Source organism: Chaetodon trifascialis, chromosome 9 (genome assembly GCF_039877785.1).
Source record: "Chaetodon trifascialis isolate fChaTrf1 chromosome 9, fChaTrf1.hap1, whole genome shotgun sequence".
Classification (NCBI taxonomy): domain Eukaryota; kingdom Metazoa; phylum Chordata; class Actinopteri; order Chaetodontiformes; family Chaetodontidae; genus Chaetodon; species Chaetodon trifascialis.
Genome location: NC_092064.1, coordinates 12,549,953 through 12,576,445, shown reverse-complemented (window position 1 = coordinate 12,576,445; position 26,493 = coordinate 12,549,953). Strand labels below are relative to the sequence as shown.

Sequence of the window (26,493 nt, the reverse complement as noted above, 5' to 3'; positions counted from 1 at the left end):
GCTGAGGAAAGAGAGGTAGAGGAGCAGATACTCACAGACAGGGAGCTGAGAGGAGGGTGATCAAGTCAGTTTTTAAAGTGTGACTGTTTAGCCTTCAGTGATTGCTCATTCACAGTGAGTCGCATAAAGGCCACTCACGGTCACAGAGAGCTTATGGTGACATTCACAAGGTCAGAATATTCGTTTTGATGATGACACATTGCTGCTTGCACAGATTTCTGACTTTGGATGAACTGACTGTGACGAATGGCCTTCCAATGGCGCGCTAATTGCCGTAAAGAGAGCACAAACTGCAGAAACGATCTGTAACACTCAAACATATATACATGTACTTCTCCGCTCATCTTCAGAAAAACACTGAGTCACTGTAAAGTTGCAGAAATACATGGGTGGCTACGCTTCAGGCTGACTTTGATTTTTTTTTTTGTTTTGTTTTCTGGGGCACAAAGGGTGCAGGAGAATTTGATTTCCATACATAGAACAGACATAAAGAGAAAAAACAGCTTCTCTCTAACAACCCCAGTATCAAGGTCGTGGTAGCCTCCCACATACTACCCACACAACCTTGAGATGATTTTATGACTGTGCTGCACCTGCCCATCCACACTCCCTACATCAAAGTTGCCATCGACAAGAGACACTTTCTTCAAATTCACTTTATGATTTCTGGGTCCACTTTTGGCCTTTTTGAATGAGTAAGCAACATTAAGATGCATCCCACCACCACTCTTGTGAGCTGTCTGTCTGGGAATGTGATGCACACCCAGACAAGACTGCAATGAAACCAACCTGCAAGCACTTTGCAGACATACTTTATTAAGGGTTTATAAGCTGTTACTAATGGCTTCATAAAAAGCACAGATTACTAGCATTTTAACCTGCAGACCAGAAAGTTTATTATTAAAATAAGACATCAAGTCTGCTGTTGTACATGTTACAGGAACAGTTCTGCATTGTGCAAAATACATAGAAATAAGCTTTATTCACTTCCTTCCTAAGTGTTAGATGAGTAGATACATATTATGTCACTCTCACTCACTGAAGCCAGAACCTGCAGGTGTTTAGCTTAGCTTAGCATAAACACTGCAAGTAGGGGGAAACAGCTAGCCAGGCTCTGCACACGGTTGAAACTCCACCGACCAGCACCACTAAGGTTCACTGATTAACATGTTGTATGCAGTGTGTTTAATCTGTGCACAACAAGGAATGTAAAAACAAGAAGTAACTTCCTGGAGTCTCCTCTGGTTGACTGGAATCCTCACAGTGACGTCAAGGCTCCAAAAAGCCACTGCAGCCAGCGCTGATCGCAAGGTTACTGTCTGTAACTACTCAGCGTCAATCTTGCCAATCTGACATTTCTGTGTGCAAAATGTGCAATCACTCCTTAAATAAGTTGTTTCTTTGAGTCCAGATGCTCTGCATCCAGTGGTCCAATTACCAGTGGTCCAATTTAGCCTGTTATTAACAAATCCAGTGGTTGCAATAACGCACTGTTAATAAAACACGCCTTATTAGAAATTACATAAAAGATGAGACTGATGTGATCAGTGTTTGCGTGTGCACAACTACATGTGTATTAGTGCTGACCTCACACAGATTTTAAGTAGTAACTGTGTTTGTGTGCCAGAGGTGTTGTGCATTTCTTAACGAGGACAGGGACGCTGAACTCTGCAGAGGACATTTAGTAGTCTATTTAGAGTGCTTTTGATAACAATGACATTGAAGAGGGGGCAATCAGGACAGCAGAGGACTTTTTAACCCAGCAGCATTGCATTGTGATGGTTTGCCTGTCTACTGAGACCCTCTCTCTGCAGCACTGGCTTCTTTTATTTGGTTATTGACAATGGCAATAATCCTGAGTCGCGTGTCTCCACCGAAAAGCTTAAACGTAATCTTCAGTCAACAACGCAATACTTGAAATACATTTGACGTGAGCCAACCAGCATGAATCTCAGCTGTTGAAGCCAAAGCCTGGTGGACTGAAGTGTCTGAGCGATACCAGTGACATTGAACTGGGTGCATTCAGAATAATGGAGAGAAGCGGGGCGCTAAGCTTTGAGCGTACCATGTGTTTGGATGGCACTAAGCCTTGAGGTAAGAAAAATAATACTGTTACATAAGCTTACTGTCCCTGTGTCCCCTGGGGTGAGCTCTGTTCCCTTCTCCCTAAGTGTCACTCTAAGTGTGTGCTTATGTGTGTATCTGTGTGTGTGATGACTGAAGCCAAGACCCCAGCAGCAACATCAGAGCATGTTAGAGTTCAACAACATGAGTGTAAAGGAGATTTAAGTACACACACGTACACATGATGCGTCCACCCTCGATATGCCCTTTTTCTGTCCTGTATAGCTTAAAACATGTCACTCCAAATAATGTCAATCATCAAACTTCAAGTCACTGTGAAGGTTAAACCAGTTAAAAAAATGTTAAAAAAAAGAAACTCCACCCTTTCATTATAACGTGAGGGAGCAATTAAAAGCTAAGCTGTGCTCTAATTGGGCCTCAGAGCTTCAGTCTGATCAAGGTTAACTATGACAGCACTCAGTTAGAGAGATGTCCCACAGTCACACTGACTGCTGGGGTTCATGTGTCACTGATGGACTGTACAAAATGTAACAGGGATAACTCCCACATGCAGTCGCCCCGTCCTGAACACAAAAAAGCTCTATTTTTAATGACTTTGTTATTCCTCTCCATGTGGCATTGTTTTGATGCTTTCGAATAGCTGGCCCGTAAGAGGAGGCAGCAGTAACAGAAAATCTTTCATCATTGAAGCCAAAGATAGCGACTGTTCCCCAAGCATGTCATGAGAAGTGTGCTGTATTCTTTCAGATTATCACGATGTCTGAACAGGAGGCGTAGTGTGAGCAGCGTGTTAGCGGAGCAGCGGCTTTGCTCCCTCGTCTGTGTGTCTACGTAGGATGCGTTCAGGCACAGTAATGAATGTAGGTCATCCAGCACTCCAACCTGATACACTATCACTGTAGTTATGCAGTTAGTTTGTGGTATGTGTCAAAGGGGGCACCCTGTGTGATTTACATGTTAAGGATATTATTGTATGTTTAAGGCAGAATGGACACTAGGACACTAGGTCACACACGCTTCCATACAACACATTAAAATACAGTGAGACCAAACCCATCAATCAGTAAGTACAGTCCATTTAGATCAGATGAAGATTGAGGAAAGTGTTTCATACCTCGTCTGTTATCTGTCCCCCAAAGGTCACCCATGTACCTGGAGGGCAGAGAGACATTTCAACATTAGAAAACATGTCAGCAGTGTGTGTGTGTGTGCGTGTGTGTGTGTGTGTGTGTGTGTGTGTGTGTGTGTGTGTGTGTGTGTGTGTGTGTGTGTGTGTGTGTGTGTGTGTGTGTGTGTGTGTGTTGTGACATCCTGGAGTAAACACTGCTAATACCCGAGCTGTGAGGAACGCTGTCAAGGTCCCAAGAGAAAACGAGCGGCTCAGCACAGAAGAATCACCTTGTGTGAGAGCCTGTTGGCACTTTGGATCTTCGCTGGCGCACATTTGGACGACCTTGTGTCCCCTGTCCTTTTGTGATATGTTTCTGTTTGTGTGTGTGTGTGTGTGTGTGTGTGTGTGTAATAAGTGTGCATGTCTGACTGCATGCTCCTGATTGGCCTGCAAACAATGCTGATAAGCCAGACAAAAAGGCTAAGCTTTCCCAACCGGAGGAGACACTACATCCTCGGCGCATCCCCTCACTGAATTATGCATGTAGCTTCGTTGCGGCAGGAAACGCCTCCCATTCAGATTATGTGAAGCTGGTTTTAGCTATCTAAAACTGTCCCGCTCTCCCAGACAGACAGAGAGAGAGAGGGAGGAACACTTTTTTTTATATCACAAATATGTCTAGTGCTTATGTGTGTGTGTGTGTGTGTGTGTGTGTGTGTGTGTGTGTGTGTGTGTGTGTGTGTGTGTGTGTGTGTGTGTGTGTGTGTGTGTGTGTGTGTGCGTGTGTGCGTGTTCTGGGAGTTGAAAGAAAATCTGGGCTGCCTGACAAGATATGAGGCAGTCTGTGTTGCTGTGCATTTGAAATTCGTAAGGGGAGAACATAGCACCGCATTTTTACTGTCATCTGAGGTAAAGCGATTTTTAGGAATTGTTCATGTTATTGTATACAGCATTAAAGTATACAGTATATGACAGCCTGACAGACACTGGAATCAAAGGCCGACACCAATATTGAGAATTAAAACAAAAAAAAATAAGAATAATATATCAGCCGACACACTGAGCAACTGATTCTTCACTTTCACTCAGTGCTTACACTTAAGATGCTGATTCAATTTCTTTGAATATTCATATTCTGATGGCCACTTCAACCACCACACCAATGTTTCAGTATTTCAACTATTTTAGCAACTTCTCAGCAGTACGCAAAAGTAAACTGAGTAATTTTTGCCTTTTGTAGGTCAGTATTATGATCAATTATGTCATCAGGTCAGCTAATTATATGCGTTGTCATCAGTCTAAAATGTCTCCAGTCAAACTTCATTCTGAGCGAGCTGTGAATTGCTTTACACATTACACACTTTCAAAATGGAAGCTGTGACATCCCAAATGAGAACAGGGATGCAACAGAGGTGCATTATCATCTCCCACTGTCGCTCTCCGGTCATGGTAGAACGTTCTTTTTATTTTTAATCTTTTTATTCTTTTTATTCTTCTCAATTTTTATTTTATTTTTTGAATAATTTTATGTACAGCACTTTGGCTGCCTTTGTGGTTTTAAATGTGCTATACAAATAAAGTTGTTGTTGTTGTTGTTGTTGTTGTTGTTGTTGTTGTTGTTGTTGTTGTTGTTGTTGTTGTTGTGGCTCAGCAGTCCTGCTGCCCTGATCACGTGACCTTGCGAGTCATCTGGATTACTACATCTTGTCGCCTGTCCTGAATATACAGCACGGACACAAATTGTTTTCTCATATGAACTCTGGACAATGTCCACAGAATCAGTTGCGCACATTGTCCAGAGTTGTCCTTAGACACATGTAGCAGATTTGTCCACAGGCATGCAGAAGAGAGTAAGAAGCAGCTCCATCAACACGTCACCTCACTTGCTGTGTAGCAGTGTGAACGAGTGTGTAACTATGGTTTGGTGGAAGCGGTATTGTCAAACATCCACTGGTAGCCACATTTCTACCATTGCACAGTATATACCACCATATTACCCAACCCTGCTCCATACATTGCAATACCATCAGCTCCTCTGAGGTTTCACTCACAGATGACAGCCTGAGGAAAAGACGCAGTCCTCGACACGCCTCATCAGCACAATTTAAATTTGGAGGGGGGTTGGGTGAAATAATTGTACAGATTGTTGGGAAACGTTGCTTTTGGACATTGTTAACACGAGTAACCATGGCAACCCCACTAAGTCTAAACTCCACCTTCAGTACAGTCATTACAAGTCGCCCCTATTATACAGCACAAACACAATGTCTGTGTGTTATTTCTTATTCACATCTGTATGCAAAAGCATGAGTGTGTATGTATCCATGTATGAGTGTGCACATCTGTGTATGTGTGTATGTGTGTGTTCAATCAGCCCTTTAAACTGTCTCCAGCGTGGTGGGATTGTAATCACAGCTAACGATGTCCAGTGGCAGCTCTGAGCTTTGTTCCTGAGCTGGAGGCTCAGCATGAGACCAACACGCTCTCTAATGTCAAGGCCACTGCTCTTATAGGTTCAAATGAGTTTTCTGTTTGATGGAAATTATGGCCCTGCGAGCCATAAAGTGCTATTTTTATTTCTCTTTACTGCCAGCTGCTGTTTGAAAGTGCTGGAAGTGGAGCTTGATGTTGCTATACAACAAGAGTAAATGTGATAAACCCGCAATGCTTTTTCCTAAAGCTGAACAGTGCTTAAGTCAACAAGTAACTGGTGTAACACTTCTATAAATGGTACAAAGATATACAGTTAAACTGACTTCACCTGACTTGCCTCAATCTTCTCTTCTGAGCTACGCTATTTGTCTACTTTCATATTTTCTCATTTATGGTGATATTTCTGCCTCTGAGCGCTGATATTTCTGCCTCTGAGGACTGAGAGCTCTAAAGAGACGAGACAAAGCTGACATGAGCCAAACTGTACAAGGCAGCAGAATAGGACAAAAGAAGTAAAAAAAGGGAAGGAAAATGAGGAGAATAAGGAGTGAGAAAAGAATACAGAGAGCTGTAGATTTGGCACGAGGTGTCATTTACTTTTCCAGCTTTGTGCGAGTCCTTTCAACCTGATTCTCCACTCCTGAATCCAGTCCTGTGCCTGGCAGTGTGATAGATGGCACGCATTGAGATGAAGCATTTCTCTCTGGTGTCTCAGTCTAACTGACCTCCCAACTCTCTTTTTCAGCATTTTTCTGCTTGTCTGCCAACAGACAGAAAGGCTGAGTCATAAATTTTTGTTGCATTAATTTCCAGCTCAAAATAAAAGGGCAGGTACATCTCCAAACTGGTTACGCATGAGAAGCACAGATTTATCCTGGTGAGACACACAAGAAGGCAAATCACAGTTTGACGGTTATATATGGAAAACTATCTACACCATCTTCTAACAGACATATTTATTGTAATAATGAATTAATTATATAATTATGCAGAAGTCTATGCGTTCTAAACAGCGGACTACCAGGATGCCACATCATTTTTAAATGAAAGTATTTCGATCAATTTCAATCTCTTTTGGGGAAGAAAAGTCACCTGACGGGTCAGAACAAATCGGTGTTGCCAGCGTTTGAGTTAAAGCTTGAAGATCTTGTATGGCACCTTATACACACTTGGTGAAGAAATAAAAACTCTTATTCTCTCTCACACACACACACACACACACACACACACACACACACACACACACACACACACACACTCATCATCCTTTGCACCTATTTTCAGTTGTGTTGCATGCCCTTGTCTCCTGTTCTGCCTCTTCAAGTTCTATTGATTTTTGCTCAATTCTACTTGAATCGCCTTCGTCTGTGAGGTTACATCTATATCTGTTTCTGTCTTGTCTGCTCTTTCAGCTGCGCGTACAGAGGCCGGACAGGACAGTATACATGCTTACAATGCAACACGGCACAGAAATAACATGGTTCTTATGCCGGTTTTTTCTGCAAGGCTGATAAAATATCTACTGAAAACAGCCTCACAAGTGATCTCAAAGTACAACTTCTTTTGGAAACTGCGTCAACAGAAGCTAAAAATAATAAGCTTTAGTAGTTTTTATTAGGCTTTTGCATTTAAGTGCATCATAGTTTACAGTTGTTCATATTGTTGTGGCCCCATGCTGTACAACTCTACTCGAAAATGATCAACCACCACAGCTGCATGACAAATCAAATGCACTTTAACAATTTGCAGAGTCCACAGGAACGGCAATTAAAAGGGGTTTTGCACATGCGAACGCACACAAACCCTGTTGGAAACAGTGTAACAGCACGGTGAAGCCACTGCAGACCCCCTGCAGTCAGTCTATCATCTGTTTTCAGACAGTGAATCTTCTGCAGCAGCAGCAGACTGTCTGTGCTGCCTGCGGTGACCTCACTAATCACTTCACTTATCAATTAATCCACCCTCCATGCTCCACTCCTGGGACACTCAGGTTTTCTATGAATCTATTCAGTTCTGATTAACCGGTAAGAGGTTTTTACACCGGAGAAAGAGAAGGTTTTTACGCAGCATATGGCATTTTCAGATGCATGGAAATTGAACTGGTATTAAATTGTGTTCTGCTGGAAAGTGAAATTAGCTTTTTGTATTGTTGCAAATAACCGATGCTGAATAGATTCTCAGTTTGGCTGCCATGCTAATAAACAGGAGATTGAATTTTAACAAGAATACAGTCAATTTCAGAGTGAACAAACCAGCTGCTGCTGGCAGGAAGAAGAGGGCTCAGACTAGAATAAGGTTTGGGTTAAGGTGAAGGTTAAGGTAAGGGTTAGTTGGACATATTTAGTTGTGATGGTTAAGGCAAGGGCAAGGGGCTACAGAATGCATCAACACTGTGCGTGTGCGTGCGCCTATGTATTACTCACGTTGTGGGGACAAAAACCTGTTTACACAGTCACATTGTGGGGACTCACCTTACTTGTGGGGACAAAATACAGGTCCCCACAATTTAAAGGTTAGGTTAGGTTTAGGGTTAGGAATAGGCAAATAGTGGTTAGGGTTAGGGTTAGGGTTAGGGTAAGTCTCCAGGAAATGAATGTAAGTCTATGAAATGTCCCCACAAGTGATGAAAACCTCACATGTGTGTGTGTAAAAGAAGGGGTGAACAGTGCCAAAGAAAGCCACACAGAACAGTGAGAGCATGAGTGAAAGGACGGAAAGGAGGAAGGACATGCCTCCCAGTTTTACAGTAAGGAGAAGTTTAGATAAAGACAGAGGGAGGAGAAAGAGTTCATGGAGAGAAAGACAGAAAGAGTGTAAGAGATGGAGACTGGGAGGATAAAGACAGCCAAGAAGTTGGATCTTCCCTCTATATTTCCTGGTCACGTCTCATCAAGCCTCCCTCCGTCCTGCACTCTGTCCCTGGGATCATGACAGTGTATGTGGAATACTAATTCATCTGTCTGTTCACATTCTCCACATTAGCATACAGCAAATGAACCCAACAGAAAGTCAGCATTGGAAAGAAAATGTTCCCCAGAAACTTGAATTAATACTACCATTAGTTACACATGTTTAATGGGTGTGTATAAGAGTTGTAAATATGCATATAGTTAAAAATAGTGAAAGGGTGAAGGACGAATAAAGCGAACTGGAAAACCATCCAGCATGCTGAACATTATAGCAGACTGAAGAGAAACAAAGATCTTGCACCTGAACTCAATTTAAATTTGAAATGAACAGTAAAAACGTAATAGCAGGAGAGAGCAATAATTCTGCAGAGAAAATGTCTTCAAATCAAGCCTTATAAATGGTAAGTCAGCTGATGACTGACTTGAAATAGCAATGTGCGGCAAAGTAATATTTCTTCCCATTGTGCAGCCCATTAAATACATTTACATGGTAATGATTCACTTCTGAACTTTACAGCACTGTAACTCTGCGAAAAATAACTGGAAACTGGTCAAAGAAATAGTAATAGAAATCAGAAATTAACAGTTTTTAGCCCAGGAGATTAGATGTGCCGTGCATATGTAGATTTAACTAAATGTCACTTTCACCATCACTGCCTTGCTCTTGTTCACTGCAACCGTGTTGGTCTGCATCCTGAATACTGGAGTCAACATTAATCACTGTGCTCGTAGCTCTCAGCGGGTGTTACCAGCCACTCCATGTCAAGGTCAATCTGCTCTTCATTGTTAGAAAACCTTCATATATTTCATTTAAAACTCATCTTGGTTTCCAGCCAAGTTGGCCAGTTTAAACTGTTAAAAGCAGCCTCAGGGCTCCAGTGTGCCTGTAAGCCAGAAAGGAAAGATAATACCACTCAGTCTGACTATTTCAGTTTTTCACAAACAACTACTCAAACTACAGCGTCTGTGTGAAGCTGATGTTTTGAGATAAAAACCAAACTGCAGCTTTAAACAGCATCTCCCCTCGCGTGAAGTGCAGAGCCAGGCTGTGAGAACGCTGAACAGCCAAAAATGTTGAATTTCTGTGAAAAAGAGGTCCTCGGCCGATTAAACCATTATGTAAATGAGGCCGGTGGTAGTGAGGCGGCGTTTCTCTTGGGGCATCAGCGCGCGGTTGCAGATTGGCTCTTTAAAAAGGGAGACTCCTGCAGCGTCTTCTCCTGGCTGTGGTTCACACGACCAGCCACAAATGGAGACAAATGACTGAATCACAATTTAACATGATTGAATGTGTGTTTTATTAATTTCTCTGTCTACTACGCTGTCAGTCAGATATATGAGTGTGCAAATATTAGCAGAACAAACACACACACACACACACACACACACACACACACACACACACACACACACACACACACACACACACACACACACACACACACACACACACACACACACACACGTCCTCATCTCTCTTGGCATTATAACTTCAAGTGAAACAGTTAAACACCATTTAGCATCCTGCTTTTCTCCCTCTCTCTTCCTCTTCTCCCCTGCCAGCATCAAGTCCGCCCTGGGCACAGCATGTGGCAGGCAGCTGGCATTATGCTGACCTTTTCTGCACCATGCAGCTCAGCCAGTTTGAGTCAGACCTCTCAGTCTACCATGAACCACCTGGGGCAGCAGCCCTCAGAGCCAGACATTACACCCTGAAAAACCAAAGTTCTACATGGCACCTAAATGCCTCTTTTTAGGTAATCTACCAACAACAACAGGGAACATCCTCCTGGTTCAGCTTTGTGGTGCTGCACAAATGCATTTAGCCAGTTTAGCTTTTTGGCACAGTGGGATCATCAGGCGAACTCATATAAAGCGCATGATAAAGCAATGTGAAGCTGAAACGCAATTAAAATACCAAAAAGGGGGAAAGAACAATTTTGCGGTCACTGCTGCTGTGCAAGCGGTGCATGAATGAAAGTGAGGATGTTCAATGCAAGATTGTCAAATGTTAAATGTAGTCTAAAGCAAATTTGAATTTGATTTGACCTTTGCAGCCACTTTAAACTCGTAACAAGAGCAGACTTTTTTTTTTTTTAAGCACATTTTAACATTTAAGATCCCTTCAGGACAAAAAAATTCAGCTTTCAATGCCTTCTACCTTCTACCTCATTTAAAAGACATAATCTATGAATACACAGATACTTTTTGCTTTTCAAAAAGTCTCTCGCCCCCATCAGCAAGTGAAAGTGAAAAGACAAAAACTCACATAACTCACATAAATCATTCTGCACAGTGAAGGTCAGACAACAAACCGAAGGAGGGATAAACAAAACACATGTTTGAATGGAGGGGAGTTTAAAATGCCAATTGGGTCAGGCCTGTCTCCTGCCGAGCTATTCAGAGATATTAATGGCCAACACAAATGATGCATGTATCACAAAGCTATAAAACAGCAGGTGTCCTGTGCCGAGAGTGGTGATTGAGCAGGATCTGCCGAAAGCTACAACTGAGAGGACTAAATTAGGCTCGGCCAAGTCAAAATCAGCAAGAGCTCCTCCGTAAACATGAGCAGAAGTTTGACTTGGACATTTGTAGCAGTTATGCACAGGAGGCTGCATAAAACAGGTTGAAGCCAAAACCAAAACCCACCATCTCTTCTACTGCTGCGGACCCTGTGCATAAAACTGTGACTGAAGCGGCGTCTATTCGTGGACATTGTACAAAACGTCCTGTTTAAAGTCAGCCTCCTCTCTAAGCTGCCGACAGCTCATGTTGCACGAGGAGCTGAAATTTGCATCTGATTTACAGGAAGGTGGCTGATCTGAGCCCTCGAGGGCCTCCTCTGAGCAGGGCGAGGGTGGTGTTTTATCCACTCCAGGGGATCCTGCAGGTCTGGTACTGAAGTATAACTAAAGCCTCCTTCACTCAGGACAAAAAACCTACAAACACCCACGAACATCTGTTTTTTCTCTTCAGAAAGGGCACAAACGGCATTCATTCTTAGGTCAAATGCCTGCAGTCGTAAAGGGCATTTATCGACTTCAGCGATGGAAACACGACATCCGGACGGACACGCTAATTTTCGTGCACTGATGATGCCTGTTGAGGTTGGATGTTACCACATGAATTCTGCCTGATGTCAGACAGAATTGTCAACTCGTAATGCTCCATTTACATCTCATTAAAAAAAAACACTAAAAAGGTTTTGTTTAAAAAAACAACCAACAGTACCTCTTGACTAGTTGTTCTTTTGTTGATTTTTCATACTCGAGATTATGCAAAGTGAAAACATTTCTCTGGAAATGTGTGTTAAAGTGTTAACTTGAAACTTGAAACTTGAAATCTGTTTTGCTTTTAAGTTCCCTTGTTTGAGCCAAACACAGAATCTCTTCGACATTTATCGTCTTATTTTCTACCGTCAAGTTTTTGTGTTGTGATAGTGATGATGTTGGGGTTTGTTTTGCTCTTGAACAAATTCTAGTTTCCTTTTCCAACAACTAAGCAGGATTCTAGAGATGTGGAGTGAACTCTTGAGGAGACATATGACTTATTTATAAATGACATTGCAGCGCAGCTACTACAGCTGTGCAGTTCCAGTGGGTTTTCCACAAGAAATTGGTACAGAAAAACGAATAAATATTTCATTTTCCTCGAAACGGAGTTGGTGATGATTTATATTTTCTCTAAAACTTCAAAAACTGGACTCTGATATCATGTATTAATTAACACATATCCCATATCGTGTATTCTGTTCAACAGTCAAGCTGGAAACCTAAAATCCTGGTGCTTTGGCACATGTCAGACTAGAGCCAGAGCCTCAAATATATTACAATTTAAAATATTAAATATAAATATTTACTACTACTACTACTACTACTAATACTACTACATAGTAAAATGCTTTACTATAGAACTACATTAGTTACAGTAACGCTTATGTTTCCTATACAATGGTGAAACTTGGTCTGTAGAATCTTGCAGACTAAAACACAGTGTCCCTACACTGAAGGCAGGACAGGTGTCACTATAATGTTTTATGTCCATCAGTCCCGCTCTGCTTGTGTGTCCTGCCCTGGACTTCTCCTCGTGATGGAGTATGGGAACACTGAGCTAATATTTTTTGTGGACAAGAACAAGAGAGCAGGAACAAGTGAACACACACACACACACACACACACACACACACACACACACACACACACACACACACACACACACACACACACACACACACACACACACACACACACACACACACACACACACACACTCCTCTGTTGTTGTTTGAGAGCTCTCCATGGTGACAGAAATAGGTATGCTCTGTGCGTGTGTGTGCTGTCTTCTTCCCACTTCCATGCTAAATACTGAAGCTGAGTTTGGGTGGCTCTGACTCTTTTATGAAAAGTGAATTTTTAGCAGCAGCCCACACTGACTTAACCTAACGCTGCCTAACGCTGACCTTTACCTGGTGAATCTACTTCACAGTCGTCGTTCTTATTTCCTCAGAAATGTCGTTGCTGCAACAACCAACACAAAAGTCCTCGCCTACGTCCATCTGAGGACATTAAGACCCAGCGGATTAACTGTATTTTTGATGGAAATGTCACCACATGATTGATCCATGTCCACACGCAGACACACATGCACACACTATGCTATACTGTAAACACCACTGCTGAATGAACACCGCTTGATTAGACTGCAGTGACTCATTTGCAATGATCTCATTTTAAGCTGGTGTTTCTTAGGTGTGCGTGTGTGCGTGTATGTGTAACCATCTGAGGCACGATGTAGGGGAATAATATAAGCACAGAAGATTTGTTGTTTTAATAAGAAAATTCCCAGCCCAGTTCTTCCCAGTTCCCAGTTCTGGATTTAATGTGTTTTGGTTTACGTTCGCTAAATCTTACCAAGTGACTTCACTTAATGTTGAAATGATTTAACGCAAAGCTCGTCCATCAATGCACATATTCTACAGAGTACAATAGAAAAAACACCTTTAGATTAGATTTTGTTTGTTCAGACCATCTAATTTGTGTTGCTGTTTCCTAAGTAAGGCCTGGTGGAGAAATGCATTATGGGTAGTGAAGTACAATCTACTCACCAAGTCCTAAGCAAGATACTCTGAGTCCTGACTTCCCAAGGTTCCTGCAAAAAAGAGACAGAGGACTCAGGTTTCTTGTACAAGTAAACACAATAAAATTACACACATGTATTTATGCAAATAAATCAGATCAGTATTGATGACATTTCAATCTGTGGTAGATGAAAATCTGTGTGCAACATGATGTCAAGGAGACTGACAGTGAAGTGAATAACAAACCTTTCATTTTTACAAGAGGCTGGGCACGGCCCTGCTTCAGATAATCACATGACAGCTTGACAGTGCTTGAGATTTCTCCACGAGAGGAAACTGAGTTTCACTCTCCCGGACCTGCAGGCAGATTCTCTGACACTGTCAGCCTCCCACCGTGTGTGTGTGCGCACGTGGAGGGAAGCTTCAGAGTGGGATGAAATGGTTATCTGGCCTTTAATGTCCAACGTCCAGTGTTGTGCCTGTTCATATTTTGGGCGAACGTGAACTGAACGTACTGTATTACTGCCTGATGAACGTAACTGTGAACTCGTTCATTCTGGTGTCTGTGAATGGCACGCTCTCTCAGTTCAACTTTGTTCAATAGGGTGCCAGATTTCTATAGAGCCTTCCAGGCGAAAACCCGGCTAAAACACACCGTAAACAGGCCTTAATGTGTAGCGGAAAAAACACCCAATCTGGCAACACCAGCCACCAGTGCCGCACCACCGCATGCGTCATCAAAACAAAAAGCAGCATGGAGGCGACAAAGCAGCAAGGAGTGTCGTATGATCATTTAAACAAGTTTTATGACAAGGTCGGTGAGGACGGGAAAAATCTTACATTTCTGTGCAAACTTTGCCCGCCGGCTTTCAAAAAGAAAATCCACACTTCAGTCACATGGGGTGAAAGCTGCAGCTCCTACTAGTGTGGACTGAATGGACAGCAACAAAGCGTTAAAGCAGCAATGGGGAAATGCTGTCCCCTCAATGCTAATGTAAACCCTGGTTGTATAAGGATTCAAAATTCGAATATGAAGATTAAATTTGACGCATAGTTACAGTGTTAAAATAATTGCTGTCTGTGGTTCTATATGGGCTGTGGCAATAATTTTGAAAAATAATAGCTCGCAGTAACAAATGGCAAAAAGAACTATGAACTAGTTCATTTTTGGAACAGTTCAAAGTTCAAAACTTATGAATTATGAACTATGAATTGAACTAGTTCATTCTAAAATTTGTGAACTGAACTTTGAACTAGTTCTTGTAGAAAGTGAACTTTCCCAACACTGCCAACGTCCATGTCAGCAGGGAGGACAACAAACACCCAAGAACAGACTGACGGAGAAAGAGGGCGAGAGGAAGAGATGCTAAAGGAAAAGCGTCAACACACTGAACGGACAGACTGGAAAACGCTGATGGAAACAGCGCATGCAGCAGTGAAAAATGTTAATGAGGAAGAAAATGACTGCTTCTATACTGCAGGATGGAGATGAAATGTGTTTGTGAGTGTGTGTGTGTGTGTGCGTGCGTGCGTGCGTGCGTGCGTGCGTGCGTGTGTGTGTACAATGGATATTGAATGTATCTCATTAGCTTGCTAATGGACTCATTACCTGTTCCATTAACATCACACTCTGCTAAAAATTACTTTTAAAGATTGCAATAGTACATATACATGCATCACCTGATAGATACAGTAATTAGTCTGTTCTTCTTTAGACCTACGACTGCCTCACGACCTCACTGACAGATAAAATCAAGCACATTTTGACTCAACTGTGGATACTGGACAGGAATCGTACCGCAGAGGTGAAAAACAGCTACACCTCAAAACGATGCTGAAGACAACGGTGACAGTGATCTGTAACAGGAAAGTTTCTGGCCACAAGGCCGCAACAATGAGCTGAACGTTGTCTTTCTCCACGATGGGAAAGGCATGCATTCCCTTTCAGATTACAATAACACAGTACAGTTTGTCCTTCCCGTCTATTGCAATGCTGTGCGTAGATTGACAGATCCTTGCCATGTCCAATCAAGCCTGAGGAACAGTTCCTGTCCTGTAACGTTAGCTTCCTGTGACAGCGTCAATGGACTGATGACAAAACTGATGGTGCAGGACACACACACACACACACACACACACACACACACACACACACACACACACACACACACACACACACACACACACACACACACACACACACACACACACACACTTCAAACAGACTCAGTTTTGAGCAGGTGCAAAGCTAAAGTGGCCCCTTTTTCCAGCGGAGTTTAGAATATGTCAAGTCGGCACTTTTCGACTTGCTCAGGAACCTTATTTACAGAGGATACCTGAGAATTGATCTCAAATTAAAATGCACATCATCATTTTTATTTTGGAGCTTGCTATTTTTATTGTACTTTAAGACGTGGAGAGCACAAGAAGGAAACTTCTGAGCTTCACACTGTGCACAGCTTGAATAAAAGCAGGTGATTATAGATATACAAGTCATAAACAAGCAAAGCAGGACACACAATGAGAGAAATGACATCTTTATCAGGACATTAAAAATGCATTTTAAATGATTGCAAATGATTTTAAAGAAAAGAAAAAAAAAAAGTAAGTCCAAGCTTGTTTAACCACATGCGCGGCCTCATTAGAGGCATCAGTTGTACGCTCTCAGCTCTGTGCACTGATTGAAGAGAACATTATTCACAGCTGTCAGTCATCTTTCATTTTTGCCCACCTGTCAAAAGCACTTTAGCTGTTCATTGCGGACCTGTCACTTCTGTATCCTTCAATATCGGAATAGTTAATTGGGCATAAAAAAACAAGCCACCCTCAGAAAATTGATTTGAGATGATGCATTATATCCTCCGTAACCTATAAAATACCCACAAAGGACACTGAACATTTTGGACAAGGTGCTCTTGAACAACAAGCGACAGGAGTTACTTTTGCTCAGCAGAGATGCACAAATAATGTCCAGATATTATTCTGCACACACGCTTTACTCCACTGATTTCAACAGTACCAGTTTATGACTGATACTCTGTGTCTTTCACCAAATATGTCCAGGGCCAAACTCAGCCCTCCAGGTGGACAGGAATGATCAGGTTAGAAAAGCATGAATGAAAAGTTGCGTAAGGCTTCTTTTCTTGCCAAGAAAAGATGACGACAGTTTAAAAAGTTTGGATTAAAGGCCTGCCTCGAGTCAGGGCAATCTTTTGAATCTAGCTCATGGAGACTGGAGGTGCTGAGTCAGGCAACGGATGCCCTGCCAACAGTTAATGATGATGTCGCTGTTCCTCCAGCAACGACCATGAATGATGACGATCTAGGTGACCTCTAATTCAGGTCTGAGAAGAAAGTCTTGGCTGGAGCCAGAGCAGAGCGCAGACAGATCACCTAACAAAGCAAAAAGCTGCACGCCAACCAACAATCCATTCAGACAGAGTATTACAGCGTGTTGCAAAGGGAGCGAAGGGGCAGTTTTCACAGCCTTAAAACTACAGCGTATGTCCTCGACATTCGTGGGCCAAACACAGCTTCCTTCTAAGAAAGTAAACTTCAAAGAGCAGATTCACAAAATAAATTTAACATGAATTCAGTGCTTATTGTGCAATGAGAGAGAGAGTAATGGAAAGAAGCTGCTGGCCAATTATAGCTGGATATACTTCTTTTGCTCTCCGTTTGACTTTTTTCTCCCATGTTGACTGAAGTAATAAAGGAACAAATAAGTTTCCTCCGATCAGCTTGGTTGGCCCTGATACTGCTGAGCCTACACAACACCCCCCCCCCCCCCCATTCAGCTTTCGCAGGGATAGATTGCGAGGTGGATGAAAGGACGGCCGTGAAGAGGATAATAGATGAGATGAAGAGAATGATGCAAAGAAAATAAGATTCCCCCACTTGGGAGATGGAGTGAGAAAGCGATCTTCTCCCTCATTTAAAACCCCTTTCTAATGGCTCTCCATAGATATGCAAACGCTTATAGCCACACATATGAAGAACCAAACCCCCAGTACTAAACACACACACACACACACACACACACACACACAAGCGCTAATGCAGCTGTCCTCGCCCATCAAATATTTATTGAAATATGAACCCCCCGCAGCGGCTTTTCCAAACAGATCTGCCATAACAAGCCTTCCCCATCAATGAGGCTATTCATCTCCACTTAAACATGTCTTCATTTGCCCGATGATGGACAGTAATGACTTTCTCTAATACCCCCGGTACTACGGCAATATTATCCTCTCTCTTCATCTGCCCAAACACTGTCTCTCCCTCTCTCTTCCTCTCTCCTGCATGTCAACAGTCATCACCACAGATCTGTCACTGATTGGACCATTACCTCCTCCACTACAGTAGCGAGGGAGCTGCTCGGCATTCAGGAGGACAAAAAAAAAAAAAAGTCATGCTTGGTGTGTGCATTTTTAACGAGATTAGCCTTCACGACACGGTTAGGTGTAATTGGCAAGTCGCAAAAGGCCAAATTATTCTCATGCATGTTCATCGACTGAGGCACTTTATAAGACTGTGACTGTGGTTGATTTATATTTATTGCTGGCAACAAACTTATTCGATTTAATATTCTGCAGATATTTCATAAGTGAGACAGTTGGATTAGAGTTGCAGCGCATAAGCAGACGAAAACACAATGAGAGTGTGAATGCCACAACTTGACAATCTTTAAAAATTCAATCACTAGCAAATCTCTACAGCTATTTGGTCATAACGGCATTTTATTCATGCGTACATGATCCTTTCAGTAGACTGGTTTTAACAGTGTTGCATGTTTTCTTTATTCGTTTTGTTTGATATGTACTTACATATCTCTATCTGTAACTGAAGCACGCTGTAAGGGTTTGAAAAAAGCTATTTAATTCAGTTTTAGACTTAAGCTAACATTAATGGCTTTTCTCTAAAGATTAAGACGTTTTATTTGATGAAAGCTAACAGTAAAGGACTAAATTATGACTTGGCCGCCCTTGTAAGTGCGGTCAATGCTGGTCGGAGTTTGATTCCTGGGTTTACTTTTCGTTTAATGATTTTGTGGCCTTACAAAGGGATCACTTTCACTTCTGTGCCCAATTTGAAAATGAACACTGAATTGCTGTTTACGATACGGGAAAACAGTTATGAGCCACAAGAGACCATCTGACACACTTCTCCACCAAGTGTAAAACTGTGTGTGTGTAAGTCTGTGTGTGTGTGTGTGTGTGTGTGTGTGTGTGTGTGTGTGTGTGTGTGTGTGTGTGTGTGTGTGTCAGAGAGGGGAAATGACACAGGGAGGGGGCAGACGAGGAGCAGGCAGGGGTGCATGCCTGAGGCCACCTGAGCTCCACATAAAGTAGGTTATAATGTTACAGTAATCACCCAAATTCTGGCAACACACAGCGCTTGTCTAGGGTGACACTTCACACCCGACGGAGACCACAGCAGTCACCTCAGTGCACCTCACGTTTCCTGTTAAACTCGCGCTCCTCATCACTGTCTTCTATCTGCCTTCAGTGTCCCTCTGTCCTCATATCCTCCCTCCATTCTCTCCTCATTGGCTTAGTTTCTATTGTTTTCTCTCCTACTCACTGTCCATCATCTTCCAGTTCTAAAAGTCTCCTAACCATACTGCGTACTGCACTGCTCAAATCCAGCTCTATCATACGTGTAATTTCCCCTGCACTTCATAACAATCAGCCCTGCGCCTCAGCGAGATCTCATGATGTAAATTAATCTGCCTTGGCTTTGTCTTCATATCTCATATCTGCAATTCTGGCTACAGTGGGCAAGGTGAGACGAGGCGATTTTATTCATATGGTACAGTTAATTAAAGGTAAACTCAATATGCTTTACATTCAAGTGAAATGCACTTCCACTCAGCTTAACTCAATGTCATGCTCATACATGCATTACTGTTTGAGGGAAACTTAATCAATGCAGAAAACTGAATGATTGGCAATTCTGAGAATCATTCAAAAGTACTGACAATGCAGCGCGTGTGCATCCCTCTCCTGCTCTCACACAGAGCAACAATCTTCCAATCCTCTCTCTCTTTTTACCTCGCACTTGCATGCAATCATCTTTTAAACATGAAAACTCAATGCAACTATTCCACAGCGCACATCCATCGCACATTCAGCTCTGAAGGTCTGTCAAGGTGCTTGATCTACGCAGCAGTTTGACAAAGAAAAAAAAAAAACCCTCTCGTCTCAGCTGATGCTGACTAAACATATTCATTCTCAGATTCCTTCAACTGCTCGACACATCTTTGCAGCGTTTATATCACCAGAGGGAATAAATGGGTCAAGTCCTGTTTGAGGTCTGCACATGTGACAGGGATGCAGAGAATAACAGCAGAGAGTCACTCCTTTCTGCAGACTTACGATTGGACAGCCATGATTTAGGGAGAGAGAATCTGACACATGCATTCATAATTAATCAGTCAAGTTGTAACAACATATTTACATAAAATCTATTGTTAAGAAGGCTGCAATGTTAATGATTTCCCTTTAGAGGAAAAGACAGCCATCTGCAGATAATTATCATGTTGTGTGGACTAATTATCTCTCCATATTTAATTGACTGAGTTATTAAGTGAGGGAGATGGTTGCGATGACTGATTTAAAAAAATGACAAAAACAGCCAAAACAGACCTGCTGAGATATCAACTATGACACTTTATTCATCACTAAAATTCAGATGTGGAAATCGAAAAGTGAAATATTACAACTGTGTAAGCTTTAATGCAAATATGTTGAACTGATGGAAAATTAGATAGATAAATAAACAAATAAATAGAAGGAAAAAAGAACCAAAGGGTGAAAAAAGACACTGATAAACTCCATCAGAGAGCCAAAGATCAGAAAGAGCTCTCCTTCCAGAGGGAACCAGCGAGTCTGCATATGGTGATTAATGATGGAACAATTAAAATAAAGATTTAATTGCAATTAGGGATGAAAAATGAGAGTGATGAAATTGCCTTCAGGCCACCAAGTGAGAGAGAACATTAATTAATCACTCCAATTCAGCATAAACATTATTAGATACAGTATAGCACTTACTGTACAAGGTCTAACACTTGAACAGGGAAGACAGATGGCAAAGAGAAAGATGATCCAGAGCAATGGATCGTGGTTGATGCCGATAAAGTTTTCATTGTAACATGGCGTCCTAAGAATGGACACTCTAGAATCAGCCTAAGACCAATCGGCTCCTTCCTCCCTCTCCAGGTCTAATGTACCTGTCGTTACCCATGGCAACAGTAAGAGAGATTGAAAAGCAGCTACATCAGGTCAAAGTAACATGAGGAAAATATCTCAGAGTTCCTTCTGTCGAAAAAAAAAAAAAAACCCCATAAAGCGATGTATGCATTTTTCTTACTGTCAACAAATCCCATGAAAAACAACAAAACCAACAATGAGCTGAGGCGACGAACAACACAGACCCTGAAAAATCCACAGTTTCAGAAATGTTCTCGAAAGAAACTACAGAGCACAGCTGTTTGAGAGAACTACTCAGCCTTTAGAAAAAGTTCTGAGTAGCATCTCAGCAACATTACAACGAACCACACACACACACACACACACACAGCCACCATGTTATCTCATGAGCTGTAATATACCCCACACCACATTCATACATGCATTCACCTTCTGTCCACTGCTTCAAAGGCACTACCTTCAGAAGTTCCACAGGAAAGCAAATGAGTACTAAATTCACAAACATCGTTCTTGAAAAGCCTCTCTTCAAAAGAAAGCAATCTGTATGTGCGTGTGGTTGCGTGAATGCACCGATGCAGTCATGCATACGTAAACACATGAAACATTTGTGTATATGGTGGGTGCACATTCTCAGCTGGACTTGCGCTGGCACCTGCTTGCATGTTGTGGCTGTACGTGTCTGTACCTGTGTGTCCGTATGAGCTTAACTGTGATTATGAACTAAGGAGCAATCTCAGCAGTGGGGCCATTTCATGCCTATCAAAGCCTGAGCACTGAGTGGGTTGGGTGCAGGGGGGTGAAGAATGGAGGGGGGCAGCCCTCGAAGCCTTCGTACAGGCCGAGCAATGCAGCAGCCAGTGTATGGGAGTAATATAAAAGCTGTCACCCAGCAAGTGAGGCGAGATAACACTGGCAATGGGACCAGTAGGAAGCACACCGATCAGTCTTTTGACACCTTCACAGTCGCAGCTGCAAAATCTACTGTGACGACAGCAGTAATTGTAAGTATGGAGATATTTGTGGCGGTGCCTGAGTGCACATGTGTGCTTCTGCGTTTGATTCAGTACTGGCTCATGCCAATGTGCATTGCTGTATGATATTTGTAACCTTCATGTGTGCAGCCAGGGAATGTTGAATGGAGCAGTAAAAATGAAATGTATTAACACACACGTTGAGACATTTATGTCTCTTTTAGACTCTTGTTTCTGAAGAATAAGAGAGCTCAACACCTCCTGCTGTCACCGTGAAACAATCAACCTCCTGACAGAAATAGAAACATACAGAGAATATGACGCTCATGTTGAAACCCCTTCATGCTACTCTTGGCTCAACGCTTCAACAACCCACACATGTGCAGCATATTTTCCTCTAAATACATAGTACCATGTAAATACATACATATTACTCTACCTACGTTATATGTCAATGTGTGGCCTTCTGGTGCAGTTGGTGAGTATTTGCTAGTTCTTTTTTTGACATAAATTCAATTAAAACAGTACACAGACATGTGGGAAAGATGTGGAATGCTACAAAAACACCTGTTTGGAACATTCCACAGGTAAACAGGTTCAATGATAACAGGTGATAGTATCATGATTGGGTATGAAAGGGGCATCCTGGAAAGACTCAGTCCTTCACAAGCAAGGATGGAGGAGGCTCACCACTTTGTGATCACATGATTGTCTGAAGGATATTACTGCATGGGCTCAAGAACACTTTGTAAAATGTTGGTAAACACAGTCTGTTTGGAAATGATTACATTCTGGGTATTTTTTTCATTTCCCACAGCATCCCACCTTTTTAGGAATCCAGGTACCAGAATCACTGTTCCTTTCTCTGACAACCTGCCCTAATTTACTGTCTGTTGCAGAAGTAGATAATCATTTGTCTTCAATGAGCACATTACGTCGCAGCTTTTTAAAAAGACCGATGAGACAAATCAACAGACGCTAACCAGGAAATGAATGGAATACAATAAAGAACCTACAGTGTGCAGTAATTCAACCCCCACAGTAAAACACATACCACCGGGAGCCGTAGTGGATCATAATGTAGCTACTTCCATCCTTTCAGCTCTGTTAGAGCAGCATTGCTGTGGTGGTGGCCTTCTTGTTATGTAAAATATACACATACCTCTTTGCTTTTTTCCGGAGGGAAATTTGCATTAACTTAGCTAATCAAAATGCAAATTACCCACAATTAGCTGCACGCTCGTGACGACGAGCTAGGCTATCTCTACATATGTGATGGTGTTCTTGCAGTGCATTTGATCATGAAGGGAAAGGTTCTGATGAGTGGACGTTTAAACACATTTAACACATAATCATGTACAGTCTATGGACGCACATGCTGGGTAAGCAGCAGTCACAGGCGGACACAACCAAGCACAACCCCATATGTGCCTGCAGTGATTCAGAGTGGCTGCGTGGGCAAAAGATCCTCACATTTCAGGCCTGAATCATTCAGCCAAAGTCGTTGATCTATTTGTTGTCAAGTGGCCTCGCTGTTCAGCAACAGAGACTGCCTCGTTTCCAAAGATATGTAAAGCCAGTACATTCGAGAAAGGACAAGCAATTTCCACAAACCAAGATCCATAGCACGACAGCGTCTTATTCGGCAGACAGTCAGGTAATTCATTCATCTTTTTTGGCCTATTATTTTTGCTTTCGCTCTTTGTTGCAGTGACAGAAGCAAGCTGATATCCATCATCCAAAAACAGTGCCCCACCTGCCTCTCACATAAATCAATTTTACTTCAATTTTCAGAGGTGCTGATGTGAATCCAAGGCATTTCAAACAGTTTTCAAGCAAAAGATTATAAAATTGTTGTGGGGACCAGAAGCAACTTTAAGTGCAAACTGAGGACAGACTGCGGAGGAGATGCTGACAAACAAGAACTGATGGAAAAAACGTTTTGCCTCCCAGTTTTTGGAACTTTTGAATGCATTTTGAACTTCTCTTTGTCGCTTTTGTTTCTGACAATGCATTTCTGCTGAGATCAAACATATGGAAGTTATAGCTCGTGTAGTGCAGTGTGACTTGAGGGTAACTTAAAAATGACAGTGGCACATGCCTATAAGGAGGTTAAGATGCAAGGATTTCCTATGAACTTATTTATATTGCTAAACACCAGCAGCAAGTGGATCAATATAGACAGGCTCATGCATGCTGAAAAAAAAACCCACTGTTTCAGAACATTGCAACATCGTTTGGTGTTCTTTATTTGAGAAAATCAATGCTTCTTCATCGTGTGTAAGAACGGCTCACGTCGGTTTAATTTCCCCAAACCTCCACTGTGGACCTGGATGACTCAGAGCCTGGAGGCAAAACAAAACAAATATCAAATGAGATTCATAGAGGATCCCAGATTCTCCCAGACTGTAACCCTACACACACACGCACACACAAAGCTTGAAGGCCATACAGTTGAAATGCAATCCAGTATTAAGTGTTATGATATCCTGCAACAAATTAAAAATGTCCCCTTGGCTTTGCTGCTGCTGATGGATGGACACACAACCGACTGACCAACTGACCGTGTCCTATTTGGCATGTAGTGAAATGAACACATATAAATGATTTATTAAAGAAATGGTGCTAGATGCATGATTTAAAAACAGGGACTATAACACCATCCCAGCATATACGTATTTCAATATAGTAATCTATCATATTTGGACTGTACATATAAGTCTTTGACCAAACAATATGTCTGCAACATGCTGCCCTGATAAGGAAAAAGTGTACCCACCTAGAAAGCCGAAAATAAATTTACAGAGTTGATGTGAAGTTCAGTGCCTGCATGGGAATATGGGCCCTCGAGGAATTTTATTTATGTTATCAGCTTGCTTCAGTGCGGTGCACATTTATCTGTTCTCACAGATCACAGATAGGGAAGGCATTTAAAGATGCATATGAAGCATGAATTTAGTAGAATCTACATCCTGTTTGTAGATAGTGAATACACAGATATATGTGGGCACAAACACACACGCAAGGTTTAAAATGAGTTTCGCTTCAGGTGTCACATGTTCATTTGATACATAACTGTGTGTGTGTGTGTGTGTGTGTGTGTGTGTGTGTAATTGAGTGATGCCCTATAAAATGTGCCTATAAAACATATTACAAATGGATGTGTTGTGCACCACCACATTGCATATTTCTGAGTACACCCGTGTTATTGAATACATGGCCTTGCATTTTGTTGTGAGGATTTATATCACTTATTCAGTGTGGATTCATTTTACTGGGGGAAGGTCCTGGAAGGTAATTTCCTCATGTTACGTGAGTAACTCAGGAGAATCTGTTATACAGGATAAAGCTCTCAGCCTGGACGCAAGACACGCCGATCTGCACTTCTACTTAGACGAGCAGCTGCTCACACAATCTGCTGGATGACAAAAACATAATGTGGTATTACATTACATGTCAGGCCAAATTAGTCTGTGTTCAACTGGTACTTGTTGGCTGAACACATGTAGGTTTGTCTTGTTTTAAAATTCAGGATGCCACTTGCAACATCCACCATAACCAGACTCAGAAAAAGCACTAATCCAGTTTTAATAGGGATTAATGTGTCTTTCTGCCTGCACTTCCCTGCAACCAAATGAGGAGTTAACAAGCAGCTGAAAAATAATTACCTTGATAAAAAATATCATCTAAAAGAGGACACACAGTACTCCATTCAATGTTTTCCAGATTCCGTTTTATCTTTCCAAAAATCCCTGTTTTCTGCTTTAATGTCTCTGAATTCTGTGTATTATGACTGATGCACATGTTGTCATTAGAAAGAGTGTCTTCAGAAGACACACATTTGGATGAGCTTGTCTGAATTTTTAAAGACTCTGAGCAAGTAAAGCCATCACTTTAATACAGGCTGAAGCTTCAGCCACTCACAGGCATGACTTTGCATTGTGTATGATTCAAATTTACAACTTTAGACAGGGGTGTATGCCAGTGGCAAGTGAAATAAAACTCAGCAGACTGTGCTATCTGCCTCCTGTTGCCAACTGAGCAGCGTCTCTGTTGTTCTAAAGGGGAACACAAGGTTGATTTGCTTGCCCGTGCTGGGACTCACTGCTCCACTGCAGACAAGCAGCCTGAGACTGAGGGAGGTGGACAAACAGAAACCGCAGCCAACTCAGACACATTGCATCTAACTGGTCTTGACACTGGAAGGTCGTGAGGTTCAATGCCATGAAGCAGGTGGGAAAATGCACTTGAGGAACTAAAATGATCATCTCGCTTCCTTCAACAGCCGCTGATGAGAAACGCAGCTCAGTGAGCAACAGCCAGGGAGAGAGTTGTGATGCTGTGCATGTTTCTGTCCATATGCAGCATGTTCAACTAATCCCGACAGGTCACTGAACACACTAATTAAGACTTCAGTCAATAAAGGAGATTAATGTGTGAGGGATGTTCACGCACAAACAGGCACACGGAGAGGAGTACGCACACGCATGTTCATACACAGACTTGTTTTTGCACTCCAATATATCTTCTGTTATCACGTGTCATGGTCTCAAGACATCACACAGAGCTTAAATCACAAAGTAATTAATGTATGTTTGAGAAACATGGGAAGAATTTTGCACGTGGCGTCTTTGACCTCAGAGGCATCTTTCACCATTTAGTTTAGCTACTTGAAAACCAGGTAAAAACG

The 26,493-nt window shown here is 42.1% G+C and overlaps 1 protein-coding gene across 3 annotated transcripts in view; it reads right to left on the bottom strand.

Annotated features, from left to right (window-relative positions):
- The window catches only part of kcnab1a (potassium voltage-gated channel subfamily A regulatory beta subunit 1a), a 95,420-nt gene that overhangs the window by 19,789 nt on the left and 49,138 nt on the right, over positions 1 to 26,493 (bottom strand). For all 3 annotated transcript variants that reach the window (XM_070970264.1, XM_070970265.1, XM_070970266.1), the window contains 2 exons: positions 13,646 to 13,689; positions 3,200 to 3,237 (listed from right to left, as the gene is read on the bottom strand). In XM_070970264.1, coding sequence (XP_070826365.1) covers positions 3,200 to 3,237; positions 13,646 to 13,689 — 82 coding nt within the window. The remainder of the gene's footprint in view (positions 1 to 3,199; positions 3,238 to 13,645; positions 13,690 to 26,493) is intronic.